This window comes from Symphalangus syndactylus, chromosome 11 (genome assembly GCF_028878055.3).
Source record: "Symphalangus syndactylus isolate Jambi chromosome 11, NHGRI_mSymSyn1-v2.1_pri, whole genome shotgun sequence".
Taxonomy (NCBI): Eukaryota; Metazoa; Chordata; class Mammalia; order Primates; family Hylobatidae; genus Symphalangus; species Symphalangus syndactylus.
The window spans coordinates 17,748,909-17,764,703 of NC_072433.2; the positions used below are offsets into that span (position 1 = coordinate 17,748,909).

At 43.5% G+C, this 15,795-nt stretch overlaps 1 protein-coding gene and 1 long non-coding RNA gene across 2 annotated transcripts in view; both read left to right on the forward strand.

Annotated features, from left to right (window-relative positions):
* The first annotated feature begins 17 nt into the window (after positions 1–17).
* Positions 18–1,184, forward strand: LOC134731693 (uncharacterized). The gene is made up of 2 exons (XR_010114165.1): positions 18–90; positions 846–1,184. It is a non-coding gene; the product is annotated as an uncharacterized lncRNA (long non-coding RNA).
* A 2,489-nt stretch (positions 1,185–3,673) lies between these two features.
* CDKL3 (cyclin dependent kinase like 3) overlaps positions 3,674–15,795 on the forward strand; it is a 145,388-nt gene continuing 133,266 nt past the window's right edge. The window contains 3 exon segments of the mRNA XM_063611651.1: positions 3,674–4,841; positions 5,275–5,460; positions 7,875–8,069. Of these exon segments, the coding sequence (XP_063467721.1) occupies positions 5,296–5,460; positions 7,875–8,069 (360 nt within the window). The 5' untranslated portion in view covers positions 3,674–4,841; positions 5,275–5,295.

Sequence of the window (15,795 nt, forward strand, 5' to 3'; positions counted from 1 at the left end):
ACGTGACCCTATGACGCGTTTAGAACGGGTCACGTGAGCGCCTCGCCTGGATGTGAGTTTCAGCCAGGTCTGTGAAGGGGGTTTAAGAAGGTGAGGGCGGCAGTGAGATACCATCTCACACCAGTTAGAATGGCCATCATTAAAAAATCAGGAAACAACAGGTGCTGGAGAGGATGTGGAGAAATAGGAACACTTTTACACTGTTGGTGGGACTGTAAACTAGTTCAACCATTGTGGAAGTCAGTGTGGCGATTCCTCAGGGATCTAGAACTAGAAATACCATTTGACCCAGCCATCCCATTACTGGGTATATACCCAAAGGACTATAAATCATGCTGCTATAAAGACACATGCACACGTATGTTTATTGCGGCACTATTCACAATAGCAAAGAGTTGGAACCAACCCAAATGTCCAACAACGATAGACTGGATTAAGAAAATGTGGCACATATACACCATGGAATACTATGCAGCCATAAAAAATGATGAGTTCGTGTCCTTTGTAGGGACATGGATGAAACTGGAAAACATCATTCTCAGTAAACTATCGCAAGGACAAAAAACCAAACACCGCATGTTCTCACTCATAGGTGGGAATTGAACAATGAGAACTCATGGACACAGGAAGGGGAACATCACACTCTGGGGACTGTTGTGGGGTGGGGGGAGGGGGGAGGGACAGCATTAGGAGATACACCTAATGCTAAATGACGAATTAATGGGTGCAGGAAATCAACATGGCACATGGATACATACGTAACAAACCTGCACATTGTGCACATGTACCCTAAAACCCTAAAGTATAATAAAAAAAAAAAAAGTAAATAAAAAAAAAAAAAAAAGGTGAGGGCGGGATAAACCTTTATTAGTTGTTTTCTGTTTATCACAGGTATAGAGACAACATTACCCAAGAGGTCATGGTAGAATCAACAGCTTGTTTTGTTTTCCTTAAACCGGGACCAAAAATAATTCCCCTCTGGTTGGTTCAGTGGCTTATCAACTCTGGTACTTGGGGCAAGAAGAGTGAGAGTATCGCACGATCTTCTAAGGCAGCCTTGAATACTGTGGCTCACATAACAATCTCCTGAAATGGTTCCTTGAAGCTACCAAATAGTCTTTCTGCTTTGCAGTGGGGTTTCTAGTATTGGAAATTCTGGGCAAACATTAAAGGATGTTATATTATGCAGTTTTTCCTTTCTGGGTCTGCTTTCAATTAAAGATATGTGTCAGAGTCCGGGGACTTGCCTATGGTGGGGGAGTACCATTGTATTTTTAAGGAATGTGGGGGTGCAGTCTTCCAAGCATATCAATGAGTGGTTGGTTGTCAAAGAAACCTACAAATATGATTCATATCTGGGGGAGAACTCCGGCAGACATGAGTGAGGGTTATATATCTAGCCTGAGATAACTTCAGGTTTTCTACACCAGCAAGAAAGGCGCAAATGGGCCAGAAGTGCCCCCCACCACCAGGGGGTTCAGAGGTGTTGACCTCCCACAGACCTTGAATGTTTTCTGTGGTCACTGTCCTTCCCTCTATTGCTTCCAATTCCTACCTTCAGGACTTTGTTATACTAAGGACTCAGTACTTTTGTATCCATTTGGGGAATTGTTCAGTTCAACAGGTAAAAGGAGGGTGGAATGAGGACCTTAGCATTGCCTCAGCCTTGCCCCTAGTTCCATGGAAGCAGAGTTAACTTTTCCGACTTTCCTTGTACCTCTTTCTTCAAACCCTGAATTCCCTCTCTGCTTCCAGTGACTGCCTTGGTGATCAGGTTAGCCAGGCCTAACTCTTGACAGGTCCTGTTAGACATTCACAATGTGTTTTCTAAGTTAAAAGCTGAATATTCTTAATTTTTTTGCCTTTCTGCCATTGCAGTCCTAACCCTTCCAATAGCAAAGGAGGAAGACACACAGGTAGGGTTACATGGAGAAAAATGGTAAAGAGAAACTGTATCTTAAAAATACCCCTCATGAGCTGGGGCATTAGCTCATGCCTGTAATCCTAATATTTTGGGAGGCCAGGAGTTGAAGACCAGCCTGGGCAACATAGGAGATCCTGTCTCTACAAAAAGTAAAATTAGCCAGGCATGGTGGCACACACCAGTAGTCCCAGCAACTCAGGAGGCTGAGGCAGAAGAATCGCTTGAGCCGAGGAAGTTGAAGCCGCAGTTAGCCATCATCATGCCACTGAGACCCTGTCTCAAAAAAACCCCGCAACAACCAAAAAAACCCTTGTGATTTATCAGTCAAGGCAGTCACTGAAAGCAGAGACAGAATTCAGGGTTTGAAGAAAGGGAGGTACAAGGAAAGTGGGAAAAGTTAACCCTTTCTGGTTCCATGGAACTATGGGCAAGATTAGGGCAATGCTGAGGTCCTCCTCCTACCCCCTCTTTCCCTGTTGAGCTGAAGAATAGATACAAAAGTGCTCAGAGTTCTCCTGACCCACCAACGAAGTCCTGAAGATGGGAACTGGAGGCAATAGAGGTAAGGAATTCAGTGACTACAGGGATTTATAACTGTTTTGGAAACAGTTTATTATTTTCCAAAATGATACAACACTTTCAACTGATTCAGTGAATGTGCATCATAAAGTCTTACAGCTGTGTATTAGCAAGAATCACTGGCTGTCCTGGTTAACCAGGCCTGCCATAACCTACTTGTAGAAGGAATAATTTTAAAGCTATTAATTGTATGCTGTTATCAGTTCTATAGCTCTGGATTATGAGTTCACTGAGGGCAGGGACTCAGTTTGGTTCATCTTTGTCCTGGGCAAATTTTTTTATTTTTTGAGACAGAGTCTTGCTCTGTCACCCAGGCTGGAGTGCAGTGGTGTGAACAGGGCTCACTGCAGCCTTGACCTTCCAGGCTCAAGTAATTCTCCTTCAGACGCCCAAGTAGCTGGGACCACAGGTGTGCACCACCATGCCCGGCTAATTTTTTGTAGAGATGGGGTTTTGCCCTGTTGCCCAGGCTGGTCTGGAACTCCTGGGCTCAAGTGATCTGCCCACCTTGGCCTCCCTGGGATTACAGGTGTGAGCCACTGTGGGCAGCCTCCTTGCAAATATTTAGCCTACAACAAATAATATGCTTACACCAAGTTTGAGCCCACTATAAGATATACTATGACATTCTTATTTATAGAAGATATTTTATATTGTGGTTGAATAACTTTTTTTTTTTTTTTTGAGATGGAGTCTCGCTCTGCTACCCAGGCTGGAGTGCAGTGGTGCGATCTCCGCTCACTGCAAGCTCTGCCTCCCGGATTCATGCCATTCTCCTGCCTCAGCCTCCCGAGTAGCTGGGACTACAGGCGCCCGCCACCACGCCCAGCTAATTTTTTCTATTTTTTAGTAGAGATGGGGTTTCACCGTGTTAGCCAGGATGGTCTCGATCTCCTGACCTCGTGATCCGCCTGCCTGGGCCTCCCAAAGTGCTGGGATTACAGGCATTAGCCACCGCGCCCAGATGAATAACTTTCAAAGAAAAGACAATTCTGAATATTTTAGGTGATCAATGAAAACGATGACCACTTCTCCTTTCTCTCAGTATAAACCGTAGCAGCATAGAAAAAACTTGAGAAGCTTCAAAAATACTAATTTATTTACCCTATCCCAATTAAATTAGGTGCTCTGGCATTGGGGCAGGGGTGTGGAGGTGGGGGTTGGGAGTTGCTTTCTAAAAGCTCTCCAGGTGTGATTTAAATACGCATGCTGGGGTGGGACCCACCAGACTAGATTTATTAAATAATGCCTTTCCTCTTATTTAGCGGAAGCATAGCGAGATTTCGCTTTTTACATTTAACTCATTTTATAGAAAAAAGCAAAGAAAGCCCTATTCGATAAAGCATTCCCTAGGCACTTGCTCTAGTGATATGGTGGCTATTCATTAGGGACTGTCATTCCAGCTGAACTCTATGTCTACTTAAGCAGTTAGACACTGGCTTCTTTATTTCTGTAGGCTTCTTTATTTCTGTGCTCTTGTACATCATTTCGTATATGGTGGAACCCTTCGAATTACTTGCTTTCCTAGAGTTTGACACGTGGTGAGGGAGGTTTTTTCCTTTAAAAAAGATTACTAGCAGTTGGAAAAAATTAAAAGGCTTATGGCAGGTGTTCAACAAGTTTTTGATTTAAGAACCATCTTGACCGGGCGCGGTGGCTTACGCCTGTAATCCCAGCACTTTGGAAGCCTGAGGTGGGCGGATCACCTGAGGTCAGGAGTTCGAGACCAGCCTGGCCAACATGGTAGAAAGCCCGTCTCTACTAAAAATACAAAATTAGCCGGGCGTGGTGGCACACGCCTGTAATCCCAGCTACTCGGGAGGCTGAGGCAGGAAAATCACTTAAACCTGGGAGGAGAAGGTTGCAGTGAGCCGAGATCGGCGCCACTGCACTCCAGCCTGGGCGGCAGAGCTAGACTATCTCAAAAAAAAAAAAAAAAAAAAAAAATGCGGATCCTCCCTATCCCCATTCAAAAGCAACCTTGTGAGGAGGCTCAGCTGTGACAGCAATCTGTACTCCCCTCCCCCATTCCCAAGCACGGCACTCTTCCACCTTGCGCCTACTCAGAGCAGGTTTCCGTTTCTTCTCACTTCCCCTTCCGGGTCGGGACGCTGCCCATGTTCCGGTCTTGCGCACGAGGGTTAGAACGCGGGAACTCCGCCGGCGTTTCTATGGTAGCGAGTGGCCGGTTCATTGCGGGGCTAAGCAACAAAGTAGTATCAGTGTTCGGTGGCTCCACTGGAACTACGCAGAGCCAGGCCAGCGGGACCACAGAATGGGCTGAGGTGGCGGCGGCTGTTTGGATAAAGTCGACAGCGGGACGTGGGGCGTGACGCCGGTCCGGCATCCTAAGACGTCTGGTTTGAGTTGCGGGCGAGACCAGGCTTTTTTTAGGACCTTGGGTCTGATAAGTGGGGGACTGCAATAGTGAGGGAACTTACTATTTGACAGGAACATGACAGGAAGTGTGGAGACCCCATGCTTGATGGATGGTGACTTATAGTGTGGTAGTTTCAGTGTTGATGGGCATGACCGAGACAGCAGGAGTACCCTTAAGTTCTGGTGAGAGGTGGAGCCTCAGAAGGACACCTTACTCAAGCTGTCTTTAGTTCCCAAAGACAAAAAGCCTTAGTGGAAAAAACTCCTTTTTTTTTTTTTAATGTCTCTATATTTGAAACTAGGGGTTTATTGTGGATATGCATTGTCTAGTTTAAATAAATAAAAGTATAAACGTTTAACATTTTCCATTTTCTTTCTTTATTTCTATAAAGTAGTAAAAGCCCAGCTTGAAAATGGAGATGTATGAAACCCTTGGAAAAGTGGGAGAGGGAAGTTACGGAACAGTCATGAAATGTAAACATAAGAAGACTGGGCAGATAGTAGCCATTAAGATATTTTATGAGAGACCAGAACGATCTGTCAACAAAATTGCGATGAGAGAAATAAAGTTTCTAAAGGTTTGCTCCTTTTGCCTTAATCATCTAAGTCAAAAGAAAAATTGTTATGGAATAAAAAATTGCATAAAATATTTTAGTTCACACATGTACTGATTCATATTATGTAGAAACAAGTGTAATACTCTATCTTGTCTACATTTTGTAATTTTATAGTGATACAAGATATATGTGTTTTGGGGTATGTAACAAAAGCTATTTCAATATTGTTTAATAATTATTCAGAAATATTCAAGTATAATACTTAATAAAAATTTGTGCTATGTGCAAGACATGGTGCTAGGTACTGAGACTATAAGGAGGTAAAAGATAGTTCCTGCCCTTAAAGACTTCTATAATTTAATCAGAAAGGAGAGTATATAAAAATCATACTGAATAAAAAGTGGCTCATAATAAATGCCAAGGAATCAACACAAAGTCCTTTCCCTGGTAGGGAAAGGTTTTTGAGGAAATGGGACGTGAATTTGGCTTTGAAGGATGTGGAGGGTTTAGATAAGAGGGAGAAACTGTTGTGTTCTAGGTTAGAGGAACAACATAAACTCAAAAGAGACTAAAGAAGGACAAAGGATAAAGAGCAAAGTGGAAAGTGGAAAGGAAAAAGAGCAAAGACATTTGCCTGTAGAGTTTTCTGAGCAGAATTGGAAAGAGGTATATTAGAACAGTAAATTGGAGGTAGATTTTAAAGTCTTTTGGGCTAAGGAGTCAAAACTTGATTTTCTAAGAGGTGGAAAGTCGTGAAGGTTTTGAATTCAGTGTAAAGAAATGTTGTAAATTTTCATCTACCACTATTGTGCAGAATAGATTGGAGGACTAAGAGTAAAAATAGGTCTGTTGGGAGTTCAATTCAGGAATTTTGGAAAATGTCTGAGGACCCTTGCTAAAATGCAGCAATGTGAATGGAAAGTAAAGTTAGAACATGCTATATTGTAAAAAAAAAAGACATGAGGCCCGGTGCGGTGGCTCACGCCTGTAATCCCAGCACTTTGAGAGGCCGAGGCAGGTGGATCACTTGAGGTCAGGGGTTCAAGACCATCCTGGACAACATAGTGAAACCCCTTGTCTACTAAAAATTAAAAAAAAAAAAGCCAGGTGCAGTGGCTCACGCCTGTAATCCCAGCGCTTTGGGAGGCCGAGGCGGGTGGATCACGAGGTCAGGAGATCGAGACCATCCTGGCTAACACGGTGAAACCCCGTCTTTACTAAAAAATACAAAAAATTAGCCGGGTGAGGTGGCGGGCGCCTGTGGTCCCAGCTACTGCGGAGGCTGAGGTAGGAGACTGGCGTGAACCTGGGAGGTGGAGCTTGCAGTGGGCCGAGATTGCGCCACTGCACTCCAGCCTAGGCGACAGAGCAAGACTCCGTCTCAAAAGAAAAGAAAAAAAAAAAAATTAGCCAGGCATAGTGTCGTGCCCCTGTAATCCCACCTACTTAGGAGGCTGAGGCACGACAATCGCTCAAACCCAGAAGGTGGAGGTTGCAGTGAGCTGAGATCACACCACTGCACTCTAGCCTGGGCGACAGACATGCAGACATGGTTTGGGAACTACTTGGTTGTAAATTGGTAGTTCACATATCTGAAGATTTTGCACGTATTTTGGTGTTCTTTTGTTATATAGTCTAATGAATTTATGATGCTCCCTAGAACTTATGGTTTACTTTCTAGAGTTTAGGATTAAAATTAGAGAATAATTAATTTATATAAATTCAGATCACATACTTAATCGTGTTGAAATCCATGCTCATTTGAAAACATAAGGGCCTTTTAAATTTTGCGTGTTAAATTTAACCACAAACCAAGTTTAAAAATAGCAGGATATCTTTCAACAGAATACTAAGTTATAGTACATTAAATTCTTTTAATAAGCAACCAAATGCCAACTTGAGATAAAGTAATATATCTCACTTTGTCCTATAAATATTGATTATAAAATGGATTAAATTTTCTTAAAATAGGAATGGAAGCACATTGGTTGAGAAATTTCAGTTGAAATGCATGGAACATAGGCTGGGCATGATGGCGCACACCTACAATTCCAGGAGTTGGAGAGGCCGAGGGAGGAGGATCACCCGAGGTCAGGAGTTCGAGACCAGCCTGGCCAACATGGTGAAACCCTGTTTCTACTAAAAGTACAAAAATGAGCTGGGCATGGTGGTGCACACTTGTAATCCCAGCTGTTTGGGAGGCTGAGGCAGGAGGATTGATTGAAGTGGGGTGGCGGAGGTTGCATTGAGCCAAGATTGTGCCACTGCACTCCAGCCTGGTGACGGAGCAAGACTCCATCTCAAAAAAAAAAAAAAGAAATGCATGGAACAAAGCTAAGAATATGACTGTTTCTTTTCAAAATTTATACATGTTGTATGTACAAATTGTTAGGCTTGAAATAATTAAAAATTTGTGTTGTTTCTTTTGTCAATAGCAATTTCATCACGAAAACCTGGTCAATCTGATTGAAGTTTTTAGACAGAAAAAGAAAATTCATTTGGTATTTGAATTTATTGACCACACAGTATTAGATGAGTTACAACATTATTGTCATGGACTAGAGAGTAAACGACTTAGAAAATACCTCTTCCAGATCCTTCGAGCAATTGACTATCTTCACAGTAATAATGTAAGTGCTTCAGAATAAGCCAATTTGTAGGATGAATATGAATCATAAGTGCTCTGTGATACATTGTTTTATCTTTATGAAGGTGGCTAACATTCTTTTTCTATACAATAATAATAGACATCCTGAAAATGGGGATAGGGAATAGGGGGCACTACCTTTTAGTTGCAGAACCAAAAAATATTGAGCACTCAGTAATTCCAACTATAAGGCAGACCAAGTATGGGATGGTAAAGGCAGTATCAATAATTTTGTTTAGTAGAATCAGTAGTCAGCTGGAGCACTATTATTAGAGAAAGTATATTAAAACATTGAAAGTCAGGTCTGTGGCGTAATGGGGAGTTGCTCATGTAAAGGGAGGTTTAGCGAGACTCCGCCTCAAAAAAAAAAAGGGAATAGTAAGTAAATGTGGATGCCTTTAGGCATATAAAGTGGCAGAGCGGTTTGAGGCCTTGTCATTTAGCCTACGAAAAATCAAGGAAGAGGAAAGATAACAGTTATTCTGATTTTTAGTGTTGACTTTAGCATTGGCTTGTAAGCGTTTAGCTCAGCAGGTTTTTTGTTTGTTTTGTTTTTGAGATGGAGTTTCGCCCACGCTGGAGTACAATGGCATGATCTCGGCTCACTGCAACCTCTGCCTCCTGGGTTCAAGCAATTCTCCTGCCTCTCCTTAAAACATCTTGGTGTTTGTCCGAGATGACAGTGCTCCTCCTCTATCAACCACCACACCTGGCTAATTTTTTGTAGAGATGGGGTTTCCCCATGTTACCCAGGCTGGTCTCAAACTCCTGGGCTTAAGTGATCTGCCCGCCTCAGCCTCCTGAAATGCTGGATTACAGATGTTAGCTACTGCACCTGGCACAGATTTTTTAAAAGATCAAATTAGGTACTAGGTATAAAGCATTTAAACTGTGTCAGGCACATTTTAAGTGCTCAATAGATAGTGCTAGTAGGCTGGCTATTATAGTAGCTCACACCTCTAATCTCAGCATTTTGAGAGGCTGAGGCAGGAGGATCACTTGAGCTCAAAAGTTCAAGCCCAGCCTGGGCAACATAGCAAGACCTTGTCTCTACTAAAAATAAAAAATAAATTAGCTGGGCATCAGGCATCGTGCACGATCCTGTACTCCCAGCTACTTGTGAGGCCGAGGTGGGAGGATTGTTTGAGCCTGGGAGGTCAAGGCTGCAGTGAGCTATGATTGCACCACTCCATCCTGGTTGACAGAGCAAGATCCTGTAAGTAAGTAAATTAAATAAATAAATAAATATAGCAAGCTGGTTTGGAGTCAGGAATATTAATAGTTGTGTTAAGGAAAGAAAAGAAAAAAAAAGGAAAAGAAAGCCGGTAGGGAGTCAAGAATAGTGGTGTTATCTTTGTATCTGTTTAGAGCCTTGTCTATATTAGACTCTAAAAATGTTTCTTGAATAAAAGGAGATCTCAGTCTGGGCAAAACTGACAGTAGAAGACTTCCAAGATGAGGTAAAACTAAAGTAAGTAGAATTTTGAACCGTAGCTAGGATTTTGTTGGAGTAGAGGAGAAAATGCATTCAGGTGGAGTACCATTGTGAAAACAGAAGTAGACCGGAGCAGAGGACTTCAGAGAGTGCTATTAAGTCAGGTTACAGGGAACAACATATAGAGGAAGATAAGATTACACAGGTTCCCAGGGGAGAGATTTTCCAGAACCTTGAAATTTATCCACAGGAGGGTGGACTCTTTCCTGAGGATCCTGGGAAACTACTGAAGATTTTGTTGTTTTTTTATTTTTGTTTTTCTTAAGACAGGATCTTGCTTTGTTGCCCAGACAGGAGTGCAGTAGCGTGATCATAGCTCACTGCAGCCTCCAACTTCTGGGCTCAAGAGATCCTCCTGCCTCAGCCTCCCAAGTTGCTAGGACTACAGGCACATGCCACCACACCCAGCCCATTGAAGGTTCTTGAGCATTGCTGTGACTGGATGAAAACAAAATCTAATTTTATTTTAACATGAGTAGAAGATATGAGTAGATAGAGACCCAGAGAGATCAGACAGGAAGCTGTTGTGACAGTCTAGATGTGTAGGTGGTAACGGTTTGGACTAAGTAGCAATGGGAAGGAGAGGAAGGATGGCAGAGGGATAGGATGGAAATATTTCAAAAGGAAAATCACAGGACTTGGGAACTAATTAGGTATGAGAGGGATGAAAACAAAGGGTGAAGTCAGAGGTTATTACAGTATTTTTTTTGAGACGGAGTCTCTCTCTGTCACCCAGGCTGGAGTACAATGGCAGGATCTCGGCTCACTGCAACTTCCGCCTTCTGGGTTCAAGCAATTCTTCCTGCTTCACCCTCCCGAGTAGCTGGGATTACAGGCCCCTGCCACCAGGCCCAGCTAATTTTTGTATTTTTATTTTATTTTATTTTATTTTGAGACAGAGTCTTGCTTTGTTGCCCAGGCTGGAGTGCAATGCCGTGATCTCACTGTAACCTCCTTCTCCGGGGTTCAAGCAATTCTCCTGCCTCAGCCTCCCGAGTAAGTGGGTTTACAGGTGCGTGCCACCATGCCCGGCTAATTTTTGTATTTTTAGTAGAGACGGGGTTTCACCATGTTGGTCAGGCTGACATCAAACTCTTGACCTCATGATCCACCCACCTTAGCCCTCCAAAGTGCTGGGATTACAGGCATGAGCCACCATGCCCTGACAATTTTTGTATTTTTAGTAGTATTACCGTATTTTTAACTGCAGAGCAGGAGAAGTGCCATTGTCAATAACTGAATTTAGAAGTGGGAATTACTTTAAGATATATTGATGTATTTTAAGGGATAGTGAGAATTTCTAAGTAAAAATAGTGGTTAACCAATTATATCATGGCTTTGGAAGTTTTCAGAACTGGATATATAGATTTGAGAATCTTCCTCTTAGAGAATATGGTTGAAGAGGTAAGAATAGATCATTCTCCCAGAAATGGAAGGAAAAAATAAGAGGTAGTTCTCATCACCAAGCATGGAAGAGTATCTGTGGAGTGTTGGAGAACAGCAGAGAAGGAGGCCTAGACAGAAGCACCCACATTCTTTTATTCTCTTGTTCTTATCTAGAACCTGGAGTAAAATTATCCCTGTCCCTTACCTCACAGAATGTTGTAAGACTAATTACCTTTGAGAATTAAGGCAGCCATGAGTGAAATGGCTCTTTAGACTAGATATTATTTACTTTTATTTTATTTATTTTTTTTGAGATGGAGTCTCACTCTGTCACCCAGACTGGAGTGCAGTGGCGCGATGTCGGCTCACTGCAACCTTCACCTCCCGGGTTCAAGCGATTCTCCTACCTCAGCCTCCCGAGTAGCTGGGACTATAGGCATGTGCCACCACGTCCGGCTAATTTTTGTATTTTTTTTTTTTTTTTTGAGACGGAGTCTCGCTCTGTCACCCAGGCTGGAGTGTAGTGGCGCAATCTCGGCTCACTGCAAGCTCTGCCTCCCGGGTTCACGCCATTCTCCTGCCTCAGCCTCTCCGAGTAGCTGGGACTACAGGCGCCCGCCACCACGCCCCGCTAATTTTTTTGTATTTTTAGTAGAGACGGGGTTTCACCGTGGTCTCGATCTCCTGACCTCGTGATCCGCCTGCCTCGGCCTCCCAAAGTGCTGGGATTACAAGCGTGAGCCACCACGCCCAGCCTTGTATTTTTAGTAGAGATGGGGTTTCACCATTTTGGCCAGGCTGGTCTTGAACTCCTGATCTCAAGTGATCCTCCCGCCTCGGCCTCCCAAACTGCTGGGATTACAGGCATGAGCCACCATGCCTGGCCTATATGGATATTTTTTAAGAGATGAGGTTTCAGTCTGTTGCCCAGGCTGGAGTATAGTAATGCGATCATAGCTCACTGCAGCCTTGAACTCTTGGGTTCAAGTGATCCTCCCAACTAAGGCTCCCGAGTAACTGGGACTACTGGTGCATGCCCCATGCCCTGCTAAAACTTTCTTAGTATTTCCAAATTTCAGATGATGATTTTTTTTTTTTTTTTTTGAGACGGAGTTTCGCTCTTGTTGCCCAGGCTAGAGTGCAATGGGGCAATCTCGGCTCACCGCAACCTCCGCCTCCTGGGTTCAAGCGATTCTCCTGCCTCAGCTCCCGAATAGCTGAGATTACAGGCATGCGCCACCACGGCCCAGCTTATTTCGTACTTTTAGTAGAGATAGGGTTTCTCCATGTTGGTCAGGCTGGCCTCGAACTCCCGACCTCAGGTGATCTGCCTGCCTCAGCCTCCCAAAGTGCTGGGATTACAGGCATGAGCCACTGCGCCCGGTGACATTTTTTAATGAAAAAATTTTTTGCAGTTTTCATTTTGTACGCTGGAGAAAGACCTTTTTTTTTTTGGGGACGGAGTCTCCTTCTGTCGCCCAGGCTGGAGTGCAGTGGTGTGATCTCGGCTCACTGCAGCCTCCGCCTCCCAGGTTCACGCAGTTCTCCTGTCTCAGCCTCCCGAGTAATTGGGATTACAGACGCCCACCACGCCTGGCTAATATTTGTATTTTTAGTACAGATGGGGTTTCGCCATGTTGGTCAGGCTGGTCTCGAACTCCTGACCTCAGGTGATCTGCCTGCCTTGGGCTACCGAAAGTGCAGGGATTACAGGCGTGAGCCATGCGCCCGGCCGAGAAAGACTTTTTTGTATATGACTAAAGTGAGATACTGTCTACTATCATATCCTATCCCATGGCCTTTTTTTTTTTTTGAGACAGAGTCTCACGCTGTCGCCCAGGCTGGAGTGTAGTGGCACAATCTCGGCTCACTGCAAGCCCCACCTCCCAGGTTCATGCCATTCTCCTGCCTCAGCCTCCCAAGTAGCTGGGACTACAGGTGCCTGCCACCACGCCCGGCTAAGTTTTTGTTTTTATTTTTTGTAGAGACAGGTTTTCACCCTGTCAGCCAGGATGGGCTTGATCTCCTGACCCCATGATCCACGGCCCCGGCCTCCCAAAGTGCTGGGATTACAGGCCCGAGCTACCGCACCCAGCCTTTTTTTGTTTGTTTGAGACAGTGTTTTGCTCTGCCGCCAAGGCTGGAGTGGAGTGGAATGATAGCCTCCCAAAGTGCTAGGATCACAGGCGTGAGCCACGGCACCCGGCCTTCTGGTCTTGTCATTGTATCCATAATCTGCCATTGTTGCTGACATCACTTCCTTGATTCTTTATCATACTGCCTTCACAAATCGTAATTCTTTTGTTTGTTTAGTTGTTTACTTGCTTATAATCTGCCTTCTTTATCAGACTGTAGACTCCATGAGGGCCCGAACCCCCATGCTTTATTCATTGCCTACAACAGTATTTTCTATAGAATAGGCTCTTAATAAATATTTATTAGAAAATGAATTGAATTAATAGGCAATAACAAAAGCCAGAGATGTTATTGAGTACCTACTATGTATAGGTAATTACATGGAAAAGAAACATTTTCTTTTGTTGTTACGTTTTCTTTTCTCTTTTCTTTTTTTTTTTTTTTTGAGATGGAGTCTCACACTCTCACCCAGGCTGGAGTGCAGTGGCGCGATCTCGGCTCACTGCAAGCTCCACCTCCCGGGTTCACGCCATTCTCCTGCTTCAGCCTCCCGAGTAGCTGGGACTACAGGCGCCCGCCACCAGGCCCGGCTAATATTTTTGTATTTTTAGTAGAGACAGGGTTTCACCGTATTAGCCAGGATGATCTCGATCTCCTGACCTTGTGATCCACCGCCTCAGCCTCCCAAAGTGCTGGGATTACAGGCGTGAGCCACCGTGCCTGGCCTACATTTTCTTAACACAATAATCAGTGTGTTTGGATAGACCCATACTAAATAATATTGGGGATACAAAATAAGTAGATATTTTGCCTTCAAAGACTATAGTTGAGAAAATAGGCTTAGACAGATGGTACAGTAAGTATAAAAGTGTAGATGATGAAGTGCCAAGTTTTGTGGCACAAATGATATAGTAGTACAGCATAGGATGGGCAAGAAAGTCAATAGGATAATTTCCGACTAAATACCAGTAATACGACATTCCCAAGGATGGCCCGCTGTTGCCCTCATCCACGTGGAGCTAAGTTCTTTTGATGTAAAACAAAACTAACCATTTGATTGTGAGATAAGAGTTTTTATTTTATTTATTTATTTTTGAGATAGAGTTTCACTCTGTCACTCAGGCTGGAGTGCAGTGGCATGATCTCGGTTCACTGCAACCTCCACCTCCCAGGTTCAAGCAATTTTCCTGCCTCAGCCTCCTGAGTATCGGGGAATATAGGCGCCCACCACCACACCCAGCTAATTTTTGTATTATTAGTAGAGTCGGGGTTTCACCACATTAGCCAGGCTAACTTTGGTCTCGAAATGCTGACCTCAACTGATCCACCTGCCTTGGACTCCAAAGTACTGGGATTACAGGCTTGAGCCACCGATGAGAGTTTTTAAATAGTAACCAGATGAACAAATTCACAGGTTAATAAGTGAATTTCCCAATGCCATACAGCAGGGGTCCCCAACCCCTGGGCCACAACCAATACCATTCTGCGGCCTGTTAGGAATCAGGCCACACAGTAGGTGAGTGCTGGGCGAGCAGGCAAAGCTTCATCTGTATTTACAGCCACTTTCCATTGCTCGCATTACCACCTGAGCTCTGCCTGCTATCAGATCAGCGGAGGCATTAAATTCTTATAGGAGTGCGAACCCTACTGTGAACTGTGCATGCAAGGGATCTAGGTTGTTCACTCCTTGTGGGAATCTAATGCCTGATAATCTGTCAGTGTCTCTCATAACCCCCAGTTAGGACCATCTAGTTGCAGGAAAACAAGCTCAGGGCTCCCACTGATTCTACATTATGGTAAGTCGTATGATGATTTCACTGTATAGTATAATGTAATAATAATAGAAGTAAAGTGCACTATACATGTAATGCACTTGAAGCATCCTGAAACCATCCCCCAACCTAGTCCGCAGAAAAACTGTCTTCCATAAAACCAGTTCCTGGTGCCGAAAAGGTTGGAGACTGCTGTAATACAGTTAATGAGTGATGGACGAGGGGACTAGATTCCTTCCGTGGTCCGTGCTCTTTCCTTTCTACCATGCCATGTCTCCACAGCAGCTTAGTATGGAGCGGCTTAGCTTTAATTCTTAAAGCCTGTGCTTAGGAAATACTGCAGAATGAGAAAAGTGTTATTGTGTTTGGGAAGCAGTCAGGTAACATATATTTATGGATATGTATACACGTGTGTATATGCATGCATAATACATTTGTTAAATGGAATTAGGGGATCAGAAGAGGAAAATGGAAAATGACAGAGAAAGATGATCAAAACTTTAACTGCTGTTTATAAAAGAGAAATTTATAATCAAAGTTCATCTTAAATCATCTCAGAATTGCGATATAACTTTTCAATAAATACCTTTCTTACCGTACTTCCTCTTAACACAATACCTTTGCACATACTATTCTCTCTTCCTGGATTTATCTTTCTTCCACTTTTTCCTAGTTTACCTCTGCTCATCCCTCAGATCTTAGTAAAAGTGGAATTTTCCCCAGGGATGTCTTCATTCAAGTTATAATGCTATGTTCCTTTCCTTTGTAGCACTTGTGTTATTTTGTATATATGTGATTATATGAAGTAAGGTGTTTCTCGTACAATTGACTGTGAGTTCTGTGATGGTAAAGAACTATATCTGTTTTTTTGTTGTTTTTTTTTTTTTTTTTTTTTGAGACAGAGTCTTGCTCTGTCACCC